General features: G+C 44.0%; 1 protein-coding gene across 1 annotated transcript in view; it reads right to left on the bottom strand.

Moving 5' to 3' along the window:
• DNAH8 (dynein axonemal heavy chain 8) overlaps positions 1-16,004 on the bottom strand; it is a 230,915-nt gene that overhangs the window by 43,550 nt on the left and 171,361 nt on the right. The window contains exons 76-81 of the mRNA XM_038761016.1: positions 12,995-13,177; positions 11,535-11,640; positions 9,010-9,262; positions 8,689-8,879; positions 6,272-6,393; positions 392-510 (exon numbers count right to left, since the gene is read on the bottom strand). Of these exons, the coding sequence (XP_038616944.1) occupies positions 392-510; positions 6,272-6,393; positions 8,689-8,879; positions 9,010-9,262; positions 11,535-11,640; positions 12,995-13,177 (974 nt within the window). The remainder of the gene's footprint in view (positions 1-391; positions 511-6,271; positions 6,394-8,688; positions 8,880-9,009; positions 9,263-11,534; positions 11,641-12,994; positions 13,178-16,004) is intronic.

The raw sequence follows: 16,004 nt of genomic DNA, 5'->3' as shown, positions 1-16,004 counted from the left end.
TAAAATCACGGAAGGAGACTTTTGACCAGCGGATTTTTATTGGCACAGTCTCCCCTCCACAATCTCCAAATGCTCCATTTTACTTTCAAAAATCGAATCTGATTTCAATTCTGCCAGGCATATATTTGGGAAGAAATAAGGAGACATGTATTTGAGACTAAGGAGCATAAATTCTCATGAAGGGCTCTATTACTGATGCATTGTTAAAATATATTCCTCTTTATGTTTATTGGTTGTAAAGGAACTGAATAATTGCTACGTATAACTGCATTCCACATCCACAGCCACTGCCTATAATAACCATAAGAGAATCAGGCCACCACCTAACGCAATGAGTAGCATGATTTACTGAAGGAGCAAATGACGCTTCAAAATCTGCGGCGAGCCTCACCTAATAAGCAAGAGTTTACGGCAAGTGTCCAGTGAGTCATTGTATCCGTCGGGGATAACTTCCTCCTCGGGGGAATCTTTATCAAACCAGCTTTTCCACCCTTTCTCATTACGAGCGATCTGAAAGAAGCAGGTCAAATAAGTAAATGCCCGTGGAGGCATAAAAGAACTGATATCCTTCATGTATAAAGTAATGATAAGAGGAGGCATACACTAAGATATCGATGTTTAAAGACATCTTTAGAAAAACTCAGAGGTGTACCCTTCCGGGTAAAAGCACCAATAAGTGAGCGCTCCTACATGGATATATATGTACGTAACCTACTTTCTATAGATTTTATGTTTGACAGAATTTAATTTTTCAGGTCTGTTTGCCTTTCTTTCGTAGTGTGTTGCTATATTGATTTTAGTTTCTATTGGAATAAAAGATAATTAGGTTTAAACCAATCCATTCAATTAGGGCCTAGCTGGCATCGGTCTTAGGAGAGAGAGCATCAGTGACAGTTTTGAAAATTTGTATGTTTCAATTTGCAAGGACAGAAATAGTTTTAAGAGACTAAAGCTTGCATATTTATATATAGTATAGCAATAGTAGTTATTACTTGCATGCTTACCAGGCACAGAACACTGTAAGAAGTGCTGGGAAAGTGTTTACAAGTGGGAATTAGACAAAAACCCAGTCACCTGAGGGGCTCACAATCGGTGAAGGTGGTTAAAGAAGCAGCATAACCTAGTGGAAAAAGCAGGGGCCTAGGAATCAGAGGACCTGGTTCTAATCTCGGCTCCATCACTTGTCTGCTGGATGACCTCGCCTCCAGCAAGTCACTTCACTTCTGTGCCTCAGTTCCCTCATCTGTAAAATGGGGATTAAGACTGTGAGCCCCACGTGGGACACGGACTGCATCCAACCATTGACTGATTGAAGAGAGCAGTCAGTCAGTCATATTTATTGAGCACTTACTGTGTGCAGAGCACTGTACTAAGTGCTTGGGAGAGTACAGTATAACAGAGTTGGTAGTCATGTTCTCCGTCCACAACAAGCTTACAGTCTAGTGGAATAAATAGTGGGGTGGGGTGAATATCAAATACCCTTCCTTCTTCGATGAAGACTTCTAGCACGGCTACAAACCCGGCATCTGGTTGTGAGGAAAATTCCCATTACTGGTCTGGAAGGATTCCTTGTGGGGTTGGGCGGTAGTGAAGGGTGGTGGCAACTTGCCTTCCAGCTGGGAATGTGTCTGTTTATTGTTGTATTGTACTCTTCCAAGTGCCCTGCACACAGCAAGCTCTCAATAAAAACGTCTGAATGAATGAACGTCTCTCTTTCCTCTTCCCTTTCTCCCCTCTACTTTTCCTCCATCTCTCCCTCCCTGATCCCATCTCCTCTTCTCTACCCTCCTCCTTTTCCCTTCCCCATTCATACTTTCTGCCCCTTCTCTCCATCTCTCCCCGCTTCCTTTCTTCCCCATCCCTCTCTATCCTCTCCCTCTCCCTCCCTCCTGCTGGTCCCAGCTCCTCTTTAGGGGTCTTCCCACCTCTCTTGGAGCGATGGGAAATTGGGGAAAAAATAGTAATGCTGCTGATCTTGAAAGCAAGAGAGACTGTAGTACTACATTGGAAAAACAGCACCACTAGGAGAGCATTCAAATGCACTTTCCAATATTCCATCTAACAGCTGATGCCTCTCGGTGTAGATGTGGACTTTTTCCAAGGCCGTTTCCACAATTAAATGAAAACGAAAGGCTCCTTTCCCCCATTATGAAAAGAAAACACAGTAGGCCGAATGAAATACTGGAAATGAGAGCAAGAATCACGGAGACGTGGAGTTTGAAAGTACTTCAAGAGATCATCTGACCTTACCCTCCTGCCTCTTATCTGGCCTGATGTCCGGTTTCTATGGCTTTCCTGATGCACATAGGTCTCTAAGGGATAACTGGCATAACAGCAGGGAAAGTCACGGCAGCAAGGCACTTGGAAAGAAAGACCCAGGGCAGACGGCACCTGGAGGCCCCGGTCTATCAATCAATCAATCAATAGTATTTATTGAGCACTGACTATATGCAGAGCACTGTACTAAGCGCTTGCAAGAGTACAATATAACAGAGGTGGTAGATACGTTCCTCGCCCAAAACGAGCTTACAGTCTAAGTTATTATCAAGTAATGTCGAGTCGTTTCCGATTCGGAGCGACTCCATGGATATACTTTCTCCGAAGCGTCCTGTCCTCTGCCATAATCCACAACCTTTCTAACGGTTCTTCTGTTATCGTTAGGTTCTCTATCCATCTAGCTGCCAGTCTGCCTCTTCCAAGTTTCCCCTGGACTTTTCCCAGCATTAGTGTCTTCTCCAGAGAATTAGTCCTGCAGATGATGTGCCCCAAATTTGCTAATCTGGTGAAAGGACTGTGCGTGAAATACTCTTCTTGGTGTAGTCTAGAGGTGATAACACTGTCTCTGTCCTCAAAGGATTACAATTTAACAGCGCTGATAAATTAACATACAAGGAGAAAATCTGAAAAGTGCAAAGTGTGATTGCGCTCTCCCAAGCGCTTAGTATGTACACAGTAAGCACTCGATAAATACCACTGACTGATGTATCAGTGCCAATTGTCAGCTGTGTGACTTTGGGCAAGTCACTTAACTTCTCTGGGCCTCAGTTCCCTCATCTGTAAAATGGGGATTAAGCCTGTGAGCCCCCCGTGGGACAAGCTGATCACCCTGTAACCTCCCCAGCGCTTAGAACAGTGCTTTGCACATAGTAAGCACTTAATAAATGCCATTATTATTATTATTAACAAGAGCTTATTGGAGGTGCAATAGGCAAATCATAGCAGGAGTGGCACCACCGTTCATTCTACCTCACTGCTTTTTAGTCACAACCAACGGCAGGAGAAGGAGAGGATTATCAGACATGGGAAATGACACGCGGTCCATCAAAAATAGACATAGGAGTTACAAAAGAATCTTTTCTTGAATGTGTAATTATTTTCTAGCGACGGTTGAGTCAACTATTAAATCACAATGCCCAGTTGAGCATGTTCTAGCAAGAAAATAAATAAAGGTGTTATAGGTGCCTCATCTTTCCTCATCTTTATTCTGAGCAAGAAAATGACTAATGAGCTGGAAAATAGGATGAGCAGCTACGATTATTTAGCCTGGAGAAGGAAATGCAGGGAGACCTGATTCATTATCAAATTTTTGAAAGGCCATCATAAAAGGAAAAAGAAAAAAGCTAACAAATTGTTCTTCATCTCCACTCGGATCCGAAACAGAAGAAATGAGCTTACTGAAAGAGGTTGAAGTTAGGCATAAAGAAGACAGGCAATGGGTCAGGAACCTAAGAAAGCTTCCACTGAAGAGGAGGAGGCAAGGAGATTAATTAAATCAGGAGTCCACTACCAAACAAAATGAAACCTCTGAGCATTTGGTGCCCAAAGAGCCAATCTTATGGTTTCAACACACATTAACGTAGCTTCCTGGTGAACCTAAGCGGTTAGACATGTCTTGTCCCCCTTGTGCCGGGAGCTATGCCTGTGAGCTATACATTTCGGAGAAAGTATATCCATGGAGTCGCTACGAATCGGAAATGACTCGACATTACTTGATAATAATAAGATGCAGGGGACCTAGACTGTAAGCTCGTTTTGGGCGAGGAGCGTATCTATCACCTCTGTTATATTGTATTGTTGCAAGTGCTTAGTACAGTGCTCTGCACATAGTCAGTGCTTAATAAATACTATTGATTGATTGATTGATTGATAGACCAGGGGCCTCAAGGTGCCATCTGCCCTGGGTCTTTCTTTCCAAGTGCATTTAAATTTCTTGTGCCGGGAGCTACGCCTGTTCTGCGGTGGCTGGGCCAGGGGTAGAGCTTCCCCAGGGGTCCTTTGTTTTATGGGGCCCCCACGGGAAACGTGATTTCATTGCATCAGTCCAATTCACAGCCCAGTGTGATGATGTCACTGGGCTGCATGGCTGCTTCAGGGCCACAGCCACTGTTACCAGTGAGGGAAGAAAAGAGAAGAGAGAGGAGGAGAGAGTCGGGGAAGGGAGGAAGATGACGAGGAGGAGAAGAATGAGGAGCATGATCAGGAGGAAGAACAACAGGAGGAGAATGAGGAGGAAGAGGAGGAGGAGGAGGAGAATAAGGAGGAACAGGAGGAGAAGGAAGAAGAACAGGAGGAGGGGACAAGGAGAAAGAGAAGGAGAACGGAGGGAAGGAAAAAGCAAGGGAAGAGAGGGGAATGAAGGGGCAGGGGTGGGGTTAGGAAGGGCGGCACAACAGACCAGCACTGGCACAGGTTCATCTCTTCTCCATTCCCTCCTTGTCACTCCCCTTTACCCCAGGAATGCGACAGGAAAGGGCCCGTGCGGATGAGCAGGGGCCACGGTGGCAAGGCCCCTCCGTCAAGGGCCTTACGCGCCAGGGGAGGACAGGAAGCAACGATTCTGAGGGGGTGGGCAGCGGGTGGTCCTGCACTCCCCGGATCTGCATCTGCCAGTCTGCCACACCTTTGGGCCACGTGACGGAGCCACCTAGGGTGAGGTGCACCCTGGGCCCACAGCCCCGGGTGGAGGCTTTACAGGCTCCCCCCCCCGCATCCTCTCCAAATCTATTTCTTTTTCTGGTATTTGTTATGCACTTACTATGTGTCCCGCCAGAGTATATACTATTAATTGGCTTGGACACGGTCCCTGTCCCACATAGGGCGCAGTCTAAGTAGGAGGGAGAACAGGTATGCCTGGCTCAGTGGAAAGAGCCCGGGCTCTGGAGTCAGAGGTCATAGGTTCAAATCCTGACTCCACCAACTGTCAGCTGTGTGACTTTGGGCAAGTCACTGCACTTCTCTGGGCCTCAGTTACCTCATCTGTAAAATGGGGATGAAGACTGTGAGCCCCCCGTGGGACAACCTGATCACCTTGTAACCTCCCCAGCGCTTAGAACAGTGGCTTGCACATAGTAAGCGCCTAACAAATACCATTATTATTATTATTATTATTATTATTATTATAGAATCCCCATTTCACAGACGAGAAAACCGTGGCATGGGGAAGTGACGTGACCTGCCCAAGGTCAGGCAAGTAGACAAGTGGAGGAGCCAGGATTAGAACGCAGGTCCTCCGACTCTCAGGCCTCGGTTCTATCCACTAGGCCTTGGTGCTCCTCTATTAGAGAGGCAGCGTGGCTCAATGGAAAGAGCGCGGGCTTGGGAGTCGGGGGTCATGGGTTCAAATCCCTGCTGTGCCACTTGTCAGCTGTGTAACTTTGGGCAGGTCACTTTGCTTCTCTGGGCCTCAGTTACCTCATCTGGAAAAAGGGGATTAAGACTGTGAGCCCCACGCAGGACAACCCTTGTATCTCCTCCCAGCGCTTAGAACAGTGCTTTGCACATAGTAAGCGCTTAACAAATACCAACATTATTATTATTATTATTATTATATTGCACTAGATACCTGCCCCATCCTCAGCCGCACAAGCACTTCTGTAGATATCCGGAATTTATTTACTTATATTAATATCTGCCTCCCCCCTCTAGACTACAAGCTCTTCAAGGGCAGGGAACAGGTCTACCAACTCTGTTGTACTCTCCCAAGCGCTTAGTAAAGTGTTCGGCACATAGAAAGTGTTCAATAAATACCACTGACCGACGGATTGAAACTAGAACGTTTCTGACATTCACGGATCGGCATGTGTTTTATATCATTTTTACCCCATGCAATCCCAAGTAGAGGAACTTAATACCTTCCAAAATGTGGGGAACCTGAACTCCTTATAAAAGAATCTGCATTCAAAACCTTAACGCCGTAAGAAGGATAGAATCAAAGAATCAAATCAAGTCAATTTCCATTTGCAAGCCCGTGATTTTTTGACCAGTTCTTTACCTGATTCATAATTTCTGCAAATTGTGGGAGTTTGCTAAGTTCCACCAGGTTCAGCCAAGTCATGTCAAGAATCCATCGAAACGGTTTGGGAGGACAGGCTTTCAGATCCAGCGCTGCTCCACCTGGAGAGAATGATAATAATTGTGGTGCTTGTTAAGGGGTTACTATGTGTCAAACACTGTGCTATGCCCTGGGGTGGATACGAGACAATCAGGTCTAAGGGGCTCAGTCTAAGTAGGAGGGAAAACAGGTATCGAAGTCCCGGAGTGAAGACGAAGGAACTGCGGCCCAGACAAGTTAACTGAATTTCCCAAGGTCACACAGCAGACAAGTGGTGGAGCCGGGATTAGAACCCAGGTCCTCTGAGTCCTAGGCCCGTGCTCTTTCCGCTAGGCCATGCTGCTTCTCGGTAGCAGTCCTCTTTTCGGTCTCTGTTTCATTCAACCAAAGACAAAAACAATTGATTGGCAATCATTCTCCAAAAATATATTTGTCTTCAAGTTGAACAAACACCAGAGGGGCACAGAATGCTATACTGAAGAACAATTTTTAAGTTAGTGATTATAATAATGGTATTTACTAAGCCCCTACGAGGTGCCACATTCTGTGCTAAACACTGAGGTAGATACAGAATACTCCATCAATGGTATTTATTGAGTGTTTATTATGGGCAGAGCACTGTATTAAGCACTTGGGAGAGTACGATGCAACATATTCATTCATTCAATCGAATTTACTGAGCGCTTACTGTGTGCAGAGCACTGTACTAAGCGCTTGGGAAGTACAAGTTGGCAACATATAGAGACGGTCCCTACCCAACAACGGGCTCACAGTCTAGAAGGGGGAGAGTCAGACAGTCTCTGCCCAACAGGGGAATCACAGTGGTAATGTGTCTTCTGTGTGACCTTGGGCAAGTCACTTCACTTCTCTAGGCCTCAGTTATCTCACCTGGAAAATGGGGATTAAGACTGCGAGCTCTGTGTGAGACAAGGAGTGTACCCAACCTGATTAACTTGAGCCCCCCCAGCACTTAGTATAGTGCCTGGCACAAAGTAAGGGCTTAACAAATACCATTTTTTGGCAGAAAAGCAGTAAAGTGAATTAAGAAAAATAGCATGCCCTTTGGGAGGCTGTAACAGGAAGGCATTGAGTTTAATTCCCAACTAAGGGTCTACAAAGTCTTAGACTGTAAGATCGTTGTGGGCAGGGAATGTGTCTCTTTATCGTTGTATTGTACTCTCCCAAACACATACAGTAAGCGCTCAATAAATACGATTGACGGACTGCTGTCCAACACACTAGCCTGCTTTGAGTCCTACCTTAGAAAACCCATCTTAATTCCTGAGCATCCTGCTTTATTTCCCAAGAAGAAATTGTCATGTGCCTTTGATGTATATATGTATGCATATATATATGTATATATATATATATGTATATATGTTTGTACATATTTATTACTCTGTTTATTTATTTATTTATTTTACTTGTACATATCTATTCTATTTATTTTATTTTGTTAGTATGTTTGGTTTTGTTTTCTGTCTCCCCCTTTTAGACTGTGAGCCCACTGTTAGGTAGGGACTGTCTCTATATGTTGCCAACTTGTACTTCCCAAGCGCTTAGTACAGTGCTCTGCACACAGTAAGCGCTCAATAAATATGATTGATTGATTGATTGATTGATTTGATGATAGGGTAGGTTATTTTCAAGGCTAAAAATCTGTTTCTACTATCGCTTAGAAAGTTTGTGCATCTGTACACGTGTGACAAAGTACCAAGAACACAATCACACTGTTCTTAACTGGGCTTTAACCAATGGCATCAAGAGGAAATCAATCAACCAATCGTATTTACTGAGTGCTAACTTTGTGCGGCGCACTGTATTAAGCGCATGGGAGAGTACGATACAAGAATTGGTAGACATGTTCCCTGACTGCGATAAGCTTACAGCCTAAAGGAATAAATCATTTCTACCACTAAGGGAGAAGCAGCGTGGCTCAGTGGAAAGAGCCCGGGCTCTGGAGTCAAAGGTCGTGGGTTCAAATCCCAGCTCCGCCAATTGTCAGCTGTGTGACTTTGGGCAAGTCACTTAACTTCTCTGTGCCTCAGTTACCTCATCTGTAAAATGGGGATTAAAGACTGTGAGCCTCCCGTGGGACAACTTGATCACCTTGTAACTTCCCCAGCGCTTAGAACACTGCTTTGCACATAGTAAGCGCTTAATAAATGCCATTATTATTATTATTATAATTAAAGGGTTTTTAAAAATAGATTTCATGTTTCATGTACAGATGAGCTTAGAAAAAAAAATCAAAATTTAGGTTAAATGACTAATGCAATTTTAAAAATAGCTGAGCAGAACAGTGGAAACCAAAAAAACAATGCTTAAAGGCAACTTTCGTATTTTGAATGTTTTACCTTTAATAAGGGCCTGAAATTCTTTGTGCTTAACTTGTCCTCTCTGAAGATCAATCTTTAAGGTCAAAAGCAGGGCGAAAAGGAACTTGTGGTTTTCGTACAGACCCCTGACTGAGTAGACAAAAACTTCAAACGTCAGAAAATCAATAATATTCGTGATTCTTTTCTGAGGCAGGGGAGACTTCTCAGATCTAAGACATTTTAAAGAGGCAGAGAAAGGAAAAGCAACTGGTAAGAAAAGGTGCGGAGGCAAAAACAAGCAGTCGGCAACATTTCTCAAGATTGGAGAAACCAAACAAAAAAAAATAATCCAGTTCCCACCTGGCCATGGACTGATCGAATAACTTCAAGAACTGCGCCAGGGAAGTCTGATACATGATGTTGACCATGCTCATTTCCGTGATGAGGAAGTACAGGATGCTTCCTCGCGTAGCGGCGGGTCGGAACTCTTCCTGGGCCGTATTGATCTTGATCTCCGTTTCCGCGGCCACGTGCAGCTTCTCGCTTACTTCGGCCGCCGTCTGCTTAGTCGTCCGCAGGACGCCGATGAGGGATTCGTCGTCTACCAAGGAGCCTAAAGTAGCGAGCGGGAAAAGCGCGAGTATCAGAGCGGGAAGGACCACAGAGTGAGATGCTCCGCTCAGACACTGCAGTGAGGTCAGATTATTCCTTTCCCCCCGCCGCCAGATTCTTTCACAGTTGGTTTGAGTTTTGTGGCACTTTTTCCCTCAGCTGGGCTACTTGGCAAGTTTCCGTGGAAGCAGCATGGCCTGGGGGAGAGAGAGAACGGGGCTGGGAGTTGAAGGACCTGGGTTCTAATCTCAGCTCTGCCAACTGCTTGCTGTGGGATGTGGGGCGGGTCACTTCACTTTCCTATGCCTCAGTCCTCCTGTTCTCCCTCCTACTTGGACTGTGTCCGACCTAATTAACTTGTACCAACTCCAGCACTTAGAACAGTGTTTGACACATAGTAAGTCTTAACAAATACCATAAAATTAAAAAAAAAACTTTGACGGGGGTGGGGAGGAAAGGATCGACGCCACTGCCATCCCTCTAAATCAGATGTCAGAAATAAATTGAAATCTAGCTTGCTCGTTGTCAATTAACAACATATTTTTTTTTCCCCAGTAACTGTTTTCATACCCCAATTGCTAGGAAAAGAAATATTTTTTCATGTGATTCTATCTTAGTTAAGGTAGACATGCAATTTTAATTTGCTTGGCTTCCTGGGGCAAGCCAGCTTGATTTATTCCATCTGAGGCTGTTCCTGGATCCCACTACTTTTTCTGTATTTGCTTGACTCTACTCCTGAATGGCCCTCCTGGGGTTCTTTCCAACCAAATTTCCCCCTCTCTACTTGATGGCACCGCTGTATTTGCTTGACTCTACTCCTGAATGGCCCTCTGGGGTTCTTTCCAACCAAATTTCCCCCTCTCTACTTGATGGCACTGCTGTATTTGCTTGACTCTACTCCTAAATGGCCCTCCTGGGGTTCTTTCCAACCAAATTTCCCCCTCTCTACTTGATGGCACCGCTGTATTTGCTTGACTCTACTCCTGAATGGCCCTCCTGGGGGTTCTTTCCAACCAAATTTCCCCCTCTCTACTTGATGGCACTGCTACGCTTTCAGCTTCCCGTAGCTGGAAGTGCGGAGAGCAGAGTTAGCCTGCTGGGGTTTTTTTTTTTTAAGTTGTACGACTAAGTTCATAGTTAATTTTTAAAAATACATAATGGAATGATGAGTGACATCAGATATACATCAACAACTCACTCCGGCATCGTGTTTATGTGGATGAAACCTCACAGCATCCTCAGGATGAGGGTCAAAATGGAAGCCCTCCCTCTATCGAACTCTTTGTAGTCACTTGCTTTCCTGGTATTTTCAGAAAGCTAATGGAGGGCTGACCAGAGTTGAGGCCCAGCTGGAAAAATTGCCGACTGGCATTGCCACTAGCCCTGCCCCTAACTGCCACCCAGCCGGACCCGACTCCCAACCATTCACACGCGCACAAAACCTAGTCTCGTGGAGCTAGTCCACGCCGTCGTGGGAATGAATTCTTCCCCCATCCTCCTGCAAAGAGCTGGGCTGATTGAGCCACACTATGTTGACATGAACCTAATGTGAACCCCTGTCATTAACTTTCACAAATGATTAAACTACGCAGAAACCAATACGATGACTCACCTTTCTATGGGCTTTTTTTTTTAAATGGCATCTAAGCGGTTACTATGTGCCAGGCACCGAACTAAGCACTGGGGTAGACACAAGCTAATTCAGTTGGGCACAGTCCACGTCCCATTTGGGGCTCACAGTCTTGTTCCCTATTTTACAGATGAGGTAACTGAGGCATAGAGAAGTCACGCAGCAGGCAAGTGGTGGAGCTCGGATTTGAACCCAGATCCTCCGATTCCCATGCCCGTGCTTTACTCACTAGGCCACGCAGCTTCTTACTTCATTCCCTACATTAGGATCAAATTCCCCAAGTGTTCGGTTTTCCAACTAAGCCCATCCATTCTACCAGTGAGGCTCCTATAAGAGAAGCAGCTATTTAGAGAAACGACGTGGCTCAGTGGAGAGAGCACGGGCTTGGGAGTCAGAGGTCATGAGTTCGAATCCCTGCTCAGCCACTTGTCAGCTGTGTGCCCTGGGGCTAGCCACTTAACTTCTCTGTGCCTCAGTTACCTCATCTGTAAAATAGGGATTAAGTCTGTGAGCCCCACGTGGCACAACCTATCCCCCCCCAATGCTTGGAACAGTGCTTCGCACACAGTAAGTGCTTCACAAATACCATCATCATTATTATTATTATTAGTGCTCTGGATTATTATGTTCTAATAAACCATACCTTTTGTTGCACTCAGTTTATAGAGAAGGTTATCTTCCAGTTCCTTCATCTTCCGTTTATTAAATGTAACATCTTCCATAAGTTTGATTCGCTCTGCTTCTAGTTCCTATTATTAATCATCAAGACTGTGTTAGCCACCGCTGAAAATGCAATTTATATATATTTTTTTAAATCGACAATTATTTTTCTATCAAAACATCAAGTACATTTTCTATTTGGGGAATAAATTGTATACTTTTCTTAGAGTTCTTTTCTTATTTCAACTGGTTCAATGACTTCAATCGCTCAATCATATTTACTGAGTGCTTACTGTGTGCAGAGCACTGTATTAAGCACTTGGGAGAGTACAACACAAAAATATAACAGATATTCACTGCCCACAGCGAGCTTACAGTCCAACGGGGGAGACAGGAGAGGACAGTTACTTTCAAAAATTTGACAAATTTTTTTGAAGTATGACAGGAGGAATTAGTTATATGTTCTGAAAATTAAATGCTAAGATTAATCAATCAATCAATGGCATTTATTGAGTGCTTGCTGCGTGCAGAGCACTGTACAAAGACCCTTTGACAATAAGAGCTTAGTACAGTGCTTTGCACATGGTAAGCGCTTAATAAATACGAATGAATTGAATGAATGAATGAGCCCAAAGAGCAACTGTCAGGTTCTGACTAGGATCCGTGTTAAAGGGAAGGTACTTGATGGTATTTGGCTTCTAAAGGAACCAGGCCCTTGACACCAAGGATAATCAGATCCACAGTAAACTACGGCCATAGCTGCTTATACCTTGCATATGGCTAATGAGCAAAACAACTTGTCTTTCCCCCAGAAGTAGATTCAACATCGACCTCAGCCCTGGTGAGTAGAAATAATAATGGTAATAAAGGAATAACCATAATAATGGTATGTTAAGAGCTATGTGCCATGCACTGTGCTATAAAGTGGATACAATCCAATTCTGATTAGACACCGTCTATGTCCCGTACAAGTTTCACATCCTAAGGGGGAACGAGAACAGGCACTTTATCCCCCCTTTACGGATGAGGAAACTGACGCAGAGAAAAGTTAAGTGACTTGGACAAGGTCACACGACAGGCAGATTTGGCAGAACCTGGATTAGAACCCAAGGTTCCTGACTCCCAGTCAAATGCTCTTTCCTTATGGCCAGAACATAGCATCAACTTGGAAGAAACATAGGTCCTTACACCAATAAAACAACTCAGGGGCAAGATAAGGAAGGCTGGAAAAAGACTAAAAAAAAAAAAAAATTATGGCAATTGACGCTGCCAAACCTAGATGTTTTTCCTGGACCGTGATTTCGGTAACAAAAGTGAGTTACATAACCCATAACACCCACGATGTGAATTTCAAGACAATGCATTTTGTTAAAAAAAAACCCAAAAACAAGCTTTTTATTATGAACAGCAGTCTTTTTCAACTCATCTTGATAGATTGATTACCTGTTTCTCTGTCAGAATTACCCTTCTCAGTAACTGATTCTCAAGTCCTTTCATTGTAACAGTAAAATCAATGACTGATGTTTTCGCATTAATCTCGGGTGTGAAAGCAGGGTTTGGTAGCTTGGTGGTGATGTACAGTTTAAACGAATCCATGATGTCTACTTCCTTATCACCAACTTTCACCTGTTGGACATATAAAAGAGAAAAGGTCTTAAAGGGCAGCATGGGCAATTTAGATTGCTCACATGTTCTCCCTTAAAACCAGCGACGCTAAACACTGAAACTGTTCTTGAGGGAAGTTGTATTCATTCATTCAATCGTATTTATTGAGCGCTTACTGTGTGCAGAGTAGAAGTACAAGTTGGCAACATCATAAGTTGTATAATTTTTGTCTCAGGAGTTCTTTAAAAGAGCTCGGAAAGGCACCTACTCAGAATGGTTTATGTCAACGGACAGAAGCTCAGCAGGACAAGGGCTTGATGACGATGATGGTATTTGCTACGTGCTTACTATGTGTCAACCACTGTTCTAAGCTCTGGGTGAGATGCGAGTTAATCAGGTTGGACACAGTCCCTGTCCCAAACAGAGCCAGAATTAGAACCCAGGTCCTTTGGACTCCCACGGCCGTGTTCTACCCACTACACCATGCTGCTTCCCACACTGCTGCTTCATCAAGGTGGTCCAATTGTAAAGCGCGGGGTTTCTTGTGGCTCACAGTCAACTGTACTTATTGAGCTCTTATTATATGCAGAACACTGTACTAAGTGCTTGGAAGATCACGATACAACAGAGTTAGCAGAAACATTCCCTGATAACCATGAGCCTAGAGGCTTGAAGGGGAGGCAGACATTAAATAAGTAATTTGGTCCTCTCCTCTCCACCTGCCTCTCTTCCTCCAATCCTCTTCTTTCTTCCCTCTTTTTTGCTCCCTCTCCCTCTTCCTCTTTTTCTCCTCTTACATCCTCACCTTCTCCCTCTCTTCCTGTTATCCTTCTCGTTTTCCTTCCTATCCCCACTTTCCCCACCTTTCCACTTCATCCCGCCTTTCCTCGTCTCCTCTGTCTTCCCTTATCTTCCCAAGGTGAGTCAAGGCCAGGAGTTGATTCCTGCCTCAGTTCCTAATGAAGGCCCCAAATCCATTTGGGAGCAAGGGGAACATTCTACCTGCTCCCAAGTAGTGAGGAAGAAATAAATAGTCAGTAGTGAGAAGCAGTGTGGCCTAAGGGATAGAGCTTGGGCCCGGGAGCTGAAGCAACTGGATTCTAATCCCGGCTCCGCCACTTGTCTGCTGGGTGAGCTCGGACAAGTCTCTTCATTTCTCTTTGCCTCAATTACCTCATCTGTAAAATGGGGAATAACACGGTGAGCCCCAAGTGGGACATGCACTGTAACCAACCTGATTGGCTTAATACAGCACATAGTAAGCACTTAACAAATACCATAAGAAAAAAAATGGAAAGTGAGCCCGTGTTTCAGCTCCTGTTCATGGTGTACCTCTAAAAATAATGCTACTAATAAGAAGAACAAATCACAAAGAAGCCTAAATGCACACAATTTCCAAGAAATCACTCCTCTACATACATAACATGGAACGTAACAGGGAATTTGCCTTCCAACTCTGTTGTACTGAACTCTCCCAAATGTTTAGTAAAGTGCTCTGCACATAGTATGTGCTCAATAAATACCATTGATTGATCATACTTTGGAAATGGAGCTTGATAAATACATTGATAAGTACAAAAAAAAGGACTCTGAAAAATCATGAACTTCCCTGAGAATCTGAAGTCTCAAATAGTATGCAGATAGAAAATTTTAGCATTGTGAGCGTTCAATCTCTTTCCTTTAGCTGGGTCCTGATCCAAACTGTGCTGACAGATGAAAATCTCTCTTTTTAAATGGTTTTTGTTAAGTGCTTACTATGTGTCAAACACAAAGTGCTGGGGTAGATGCAAGTTAATTAGGTCGGACATGCCACTGTCCCATATAGGGCTCACAGTTGAATAGGAGGGAGGGAGGAAACTCCAGAATCTCCTTTGATATTCCAATGATATGTGAAAAAGTTCCCAAAATGTGATAATCCTCTCTAGATTTCATTAAAAACAAAGAATACCTTCTTCAATCATGATATTTATACCATTCCCCTAGTAACTCTGGCTTTGAAATTTAAGCTTATCAAAAAGGGAAGAAGTCTATCCTTGAAATGAGTCCCCATAGAGATTCTGGGAGGTTTAAAATGGCCAAATCCAAAAAATGTTCTTCATAAAAGAATTTCAAGGCACTCTGTGTTAACGCTAACTATTTGGACCTGTACCTTCATCCAATATTCTATAGATTTCGGCAGAGTACGACAGTTAAATTGAAAGTTAATGAAGAGAGAAAAAGAACCAATCAATGCCTATAGATTGAAACGGGATCTCGCTTCCTCAAGAGAACAAGTCTGAAGGGGACAGGGTGGATGAGAGAGGTCTATTTTTAATCAATACTGCAAAAGCCTATCTTCTCAAGAGTTGCTAGCAAAAATGGGGACCAAGCCCCACCTGATTATCTTGTATCTACCCCAGCGCTTTGTACAGTTGAGAAGCAGCGTGGCTCAGTGGAAACAGCCTGGGCTTTGGAGTCAGTGGTCATGGGTTCAAATCCCGGCTCCGCCAATTGTCAGCTGTGTGACTTTGGGCAAGTCACTTCACTTCTCTGTGCCTCAGTTACCTCATCTGTAAACTGGGAATTGACTGTGAGCCCCCCGTGGGACAACCTGATCACCTTGTAGCCTCACCAGCGCTTAGAACAGTACTTTGCACATAGTAAGCGCTTATTAAATGCCATTATTATTATTATTATTATTATTATTACAGTGCCTTGCACATAGTAAATGCTTAACAAATACCACAGTTATTATCGTTACTATTATAACCAGGTTTCACATGAGGCGCACCGTCTAAGTAGGATGGAGAAGAAGGATTCAATCCCCATTTTGCAGATGAGGGAGCTGAGGCACAGAGAAGTTAAGTGC

This window comes from Tachyglossus aculeatus, chromosome 19 (genome assembly GCF_015852505.1).
Source record: "Tachyglossus aculeatus isolate mTacAcu1 chromosome 19, mTacAcu1.pri, whole genome shotgun sequence".
NCBI classification, from domain to species: Eukaryota; Metazoa; Chordata; class Mammalia; order Monotremata; family Tachyglossidae; genus Tachyglossus; species Tachyglossus aculeatus.
This window is presented reverse-complemented; position numbering and strand designations above follow the sequence as displayed.